Source organism: Leptodactylus fuscus, chromosome 8 (genome assembly GCF_031893055.1).
Source record: "Leptodactylus fuscus isolate aLepFus1 chromosome 8, aLepFus1.hap2, whole genome shotgun sequence".
NCBI classification, from domain to species: Eukaryota; Metazoa; Chordata; class Amphibia; order Anura; family Leptodactylidae; genus Leptodactylus; species Leptodactylus fuscus.
The window spans coordinates 71075292-71080748 of NC_134272.1; the positions used below are offsets into that span (position 1 = coordinate 71075292).

General features: G+C 40.2%; 1 protein-coding gene across 1 annotated transcript; it reads left to right on the plus strand.

The window, feature by feature from the left end:
* The first annotated feature begins 1191 nt into the window (after positions 1 to 1191).
* On the plus strand, positions 1192 to 4543 carry DLX2 (distal-less homeobox 2). The gene is made up of 3 exons (XM_075285282.1): positions 1192 to 1675; positions 1899 to 2083; positions 3381 to 4543. Exons 1-3 carry the CDS (start codon positions 1345 to 1347, stop codon positions 3729 to 3731), a joined length of 867 nt encoding a protein of 288 aa, XP_075141383.1. The 5' UTR covers positions 1192 to 1344; the 3' UTR covers positions 3732 to 4543.
* The last annotated feature ends 914 nt before the right edge of the window (positions 4544 to 5457 follow it).

The window sequence follows — 5457 nt, forward strand, 5'->3', positions numbered from 1 at the left end:
CCATTGACTTCACTTTATTCACTCGGCTATCTCTGTTGCTCCTATTGAAGTGAATGAGAGCACCAATCCCAATCCCACCAATCCCATCCTTATTCAGCCTGGCTGCACGCAGGTTCAATATGGTGCAGGACAAAAGTGCAGTCTCCAGTTCATGGGAAAACCCATTTTAATGAAGTCCCCGATTGGTGTGAGGTGCGCCTGAATTATTAAGCGTATTCCTTGTGCCAAAACTGAGATCTACGCCAGTCAGGAACTGCGGCAGCAGAACGCACAATGAACAATGTGATGCATCTTTAGCACAAGAAAGGGACTTGCAAAAAAAAAAAGACAGGTAAATAAATTCCCCCAGTATGTCTATGGTAGTAAAAATCGCCTCTGACTGGTCACGTCTACTCCATAAATTTTATGGTTCGTACATCAACATCCTTCTCCACCATTATTGCTCAACACTATGACTGAGCATTCACTTTACTATAACGTGAGACAAGTTCTTGTGCAGAATACAATATGTCCCATAATGGTCCAATGGTTTTCTATATCTATTTGCTTATTTCCATTTTCCTATGTCCATGTTTATTGCAAACCAAATCTTTACATCTATGATTATATGTCCGTGGCCTATATCAGAGTCTCCACTTATTATGCAGGGATTCACAGATGTCTTAGAACTTGGCCACCTATGATCAGCATTAGTCAATTCCTAATTTTCCAGGAAATTGTGTTCTTGGGGTTTTTTTTGGTAATAATGCAATCAAAACATGACTTTTTCTATGTTTGGGACATGCAGCTTATTGCTAATGTTGCATCAATGGCAGTGCACCAATGGATTGCTCCATTTTTGGGTCTCCTAACTACCTGGCAGTGTCTTTCTTAAAGTGTCATCACAGACCAAGGCTTGCAGCTACTAGCTCTCTTCTTCTCCTTCTCTTCTCCTGGGCCCTGGAGTTTGTTTCCTTTCTTCCCCACCCCCACCCCTCCCTCTTCCCTGCTGTGTAGGAGTCAGTGGAGCTCACACAGGAGGGAGGGAGAAGCTCCTGTCCTGGGGCAGAACCCTGAGAACTCAGAGCCAGCAGCAGGTGCTGTGATTGGCTGTTGCTAGGTGACATGGTTGACAGTCACATGACTGGAGTTAAATGCCTGGCGCTGAAGCAGAGAGCAGCAGACAGTCTCTAGTGATCCGCAGCAGCTCTCCTTTCTGTGCTCCTCAGCCAGGTCTCCTCCTGTGTGGATCATCATGACTTCAGCATCTTGAGCTTCTCCACTTCACTCAGTTCCTTTGGCTGCACTGATTGTTTTTGTTTTTTTTTGCTCCATCATCCCAGCTCCTTAGTTTGCAAATCCACAATGACTGGAGTATTTGACAGCTTAGTGTCAGATATGCATTCTAACCAAATGACCTCAAACAGTTATCACAGCCTGCACAAGTCCCAGGAGTCCCCCACCCTGCCTGTGTCCACAGCTACTGACAGCAGCTACTACACCAACCAGCAACAGCAGCAGCAACACTGTGGAGGGGGGTCTCCCTATGGACAGATGGGATCCTACCAGTTTCACAGCAGTGGCATCAATGGTATCTCCTACCCTGCCAAATCCTATGATCTGACCTCCTATAACGGCTCTTACAGCTCCTATGGACCCTATGGAACAAGCCCTTCCCCTACACATAATGACCAAGGTAAAGTACAGTACTATGACTATCCCAGACTTGTTGCACTCTTCTTGCCTGTGCATGTTGTGTACTTTAATCTATGGCTGCCGCTTACATAATGTGTTGATGCTGCAAAAATAAGCCCTGACACCCTGAACAGTGTGCTGCACCGACAGGTCAGGGAGACAGAATAATAACTAGTGTGGACTGTCATGTCTGTGTCTAACTTACCTCTTCCTATGTTTCACAGAAAAAGAGGAATGTGAGCCTGAGGTCAGGATAGTGAATGGGAAGCCCAAAAAAGTTCGAAAACCCAGGACCATCTACTCCAGCTTCCAGCTGGCAGCCCTGCAGAGGAGGTTTCAGAAAACACAATACCTGGCACTGCCCGAGAGAGCTGAGCTGGCTGCATCCCTGGGCCTAACCCAGACACAGGTCAGTGCTGAGATCTCATCTATACACTTACTATAGGTACATGAGTTACTATATATGCTACACAAGGATCATTAATTCCATAATTTATTTTTATATATATATATATATATATAAATATATATATATATATATATATATATATGAATATATATATATATATATATATATATATGAATATATATATATAGAGAGAGAGATGATACATAGCTATATAAGTAGATAGAATTGATGCTTGCTTCTGATTTCTATATCATTCATTCATACATTCATTCATTCATTATATATGACTGATACATAATAACAGCGCAGTTGTAAAAATAATAGAGAAATGCTATGGGAGGTTCAATAGATATTAATGGTATTTAAAAATAGAATATATATGTATATGTCAAAATAGAAAAAAATCATAGAATAACAGAATGTACACATGTAACTTTTCTTCATCCCATAGTGTGATTTCCTTACTCCATAATGCACTTGTAGATAAAGCTGGCACTGATAAGAATTATATCTATTTTGCTGTTACCCTTTTTTCTATTTTCTTTCCTGTGTCATTACCATGTATCACTATCTCTATGTAACTCTATGTATCAGTCATTCTCTGCACATCGGGTTTATATTTCGGGAGTAAACCAGAACAGGAGCAGGAGCGCAGTATGCTAAACCATAGTTAGAGCTTAGTTTACTTATAAAATCTAAAGGCATAGATAGATAGATAGATAGATAGATAGATAGATAGATAGATAGATAGATAGATAGATAGATAGATAGATAGATAGATAATAGATAGATATGTGGAGCGATCGACAGATTATACAGTCTGCCTGCGGGTGTAAAGGAAACTTTCTTCTTTCCTTCTCCTACAACTTAGTCCATCAAAATACAATTGTTGCAATGATAATTATTTGTATATTTTATACTTATTATATTTGTATATAATTCAGCTAAATAAATGTAACATTTTCATAAATGTAATGATCGATAGAGTATATATAGTATATGACAATTTTCTGTAATATTATGCACGGCGATGTATGTGTGTATAGATAGATAGATAGATAGATAGATAGATAGATAGATAGATAGATAGATAGATAGAAGGATAGCTGAATAGATAGCTGAACAAATAGATAATTGTTAGACACAGACGATAGATAGATAATAGATAGATGTGAGACATATTAGAATAGATCGATCGATAGATAGACAGATAATTGTTAGACATATGAATATTAGATATATTTACAGTATGATGTCGTTATGAAAGAAACTAATAGACAGTATTTTCCATCATCAGGTAAAAATCTGGTTTCAGAACCGTAGGTCAAAGTTTAAGAAAATGTGGAAAAGTGGAGAGTTGCCCTCCGACCAACACCCGACGGGCAACGAGTCCCCGACCTGCAATTCTCCCCCTTCAGCAGTCACCTGGGACTTTGGGTCACATCAGAGGTTGCAGGGACCTAACCCAACCCCCGGCCTCCAGCCCCCCAACTCCGGCTCCAGCCCCAGTGCCTTCCTAGGCAGCTATTCCTCCTGGTACCAAACCTCCAATCCAGCCACACACCTTCAGACCAGTCCATTACTGCAGCAGCAGCACCACCTCCACCATCACAGCAGTGCAGCTGTCACTGCAGGGACTATCTTCTAGAGAGACCCCAATACTGGGGGAGATGATGATGAACACTAATAGGCAGTGTGGACACCATGACTGGGAGAGGTCTCCTTTCTGTGGCCTCAGGTTCATGTCATAGACTGGTGATCTGAACAAACCCTGGACTCACTGATGACTGGAGATGATGTTGTCTGCCATTCCAGTAGACATGAATTGGATCTATGTAAAATAGTGGGATAGGAAGAGTTAATTGCAGCAATTAGGGCTAAATTGTGGTCTGAAATCCTGATTGGATTGAAATCTAATTCTCATTCATTTGATTAACTCATTATTCACTCTGACTTAGCTTTACAGGTGACACAGGCTTACCCTAGGTGAGTGTTCTCCTTTGTGGAACTACAAGTCTCAGCATGCCCTGGCATGAGCTAGCCTCCCTACCTCTGTTATGCCACTACTTATTTCCACAAAGGAATGGCCACGAGAGACAATCAGTCATTATTTTTTTACCGATCAAAACGTTTTTTGCCAAATAAAAACCTTGTCTAATGTTGTTACAATGTAACAAGTCACAAGTCCACAGCGCCCCCTCTAGTGTGTGGACTCGCCAGTGCAGTTTGGTTTTTATACAGGATTAGGTGCCTTTTTGGATAACCTCATTTTTAATGGATAAAGATGATTTTTATATGTAGAGATAAGAAAACCCGTGTTTAAATTATCTTTTTTAATGAAATCTGCATTGAAACTCTTGTCTATTGCTGCCTCGTCTGTGTACAGTTTCCTTTTCTTTGTATTCTCTGCAGAATTGGACTCTTTTTAGTCTCTTACATTCCCAATGTCCAGTGCAAAAAAAACAAACAAAAAAAAACCAGAAAAAAAAAAAGCAGAAAGTTTTATCCGTCCTCGTTTTGTTCTCTTCCTCCTCCTCACCAGGCTACTACTGATTTATTTCATGGACAAAGGTTATTTATTTTGGATACAATTTATCCATGTTGTTATTTTTTCTTTTATGAAAAAAATAAATATTTAAAAAATAAAATATTGTTTTGATGAAATGATCCCCAGTTTTAATTATTCTGACTATAAATGACATGTATTTTTTTTATTATGACAATGTGATTTTTGGATGACAGGGAGAAGGGTTACCAGGCTCTTGTGCAGTTTTATGAGTTCTTTCGACTGATCTGTGCAATGGTCATAAATTGTGGCTTAGGAAGTGGGAGGGTTCTGGTCGTGAATCAATCATAGGAAGCCTCAGGTTTGCAGACAGAGTCACTCCCATCCCTAGGAGCTGGCGCCAGGGCCTGTGTAGTCTGCTGGTGACGTCACGGGGCTCAGCCCTCTCACACCCACCCAGTGCACAAGTCTTGGCACACAGGAGCCAGTTCATCTTGCTGAGCAGCTCTCCCAGGTTGTTTATCATGTGTATCTTGTCTGAATTCTCTTTACCTGGGATTCCTTATTGTAAAATCTTCCTAATCCTCACTGACCAAACGTCTGTAACTCTTATGAGCAATGCAAGTAAGATTAAGATCCTAACAAGGTAACTAGAATGCACAATATCAATGCAAGATTGCAGATTTCAAGAATATAGTTGATAAGGTAGTTGCATAAATAGCAATTGCATATCCTCAATGTTTTAATAAGATGGATAACCTGTGCCTAATATGTACAGCTCCATGCCCTCAAATGTACAGCACCATGGAATAATAATCATCATCATCTTTATTTATACAGCGCCAACATATGCCGTAGCACTTTAGAA

Coding starts and splice junctions, on each gene's coding strand:
- DLX2 (XM_075285282.1), top strand. CDS start 1,345: ATGACTGGAGTATTTGACAGCTTAGTGTCAGATATGCATTCTAACCAA. Junction 1,676..1,898: donor CCCTACACATAATGACCAAG/GTAAAGTACAGT, acceptor TATGTTTCACAG/AAAAAGAGGAATGTGAGCCT. Junction 2,084..3,380: donor TGGGCCTAACCCAGACACAG/GTCAGTGCTGAG, acceptor TTCCATCATCAG/GTAAAAATCTGGTTTCAGAA.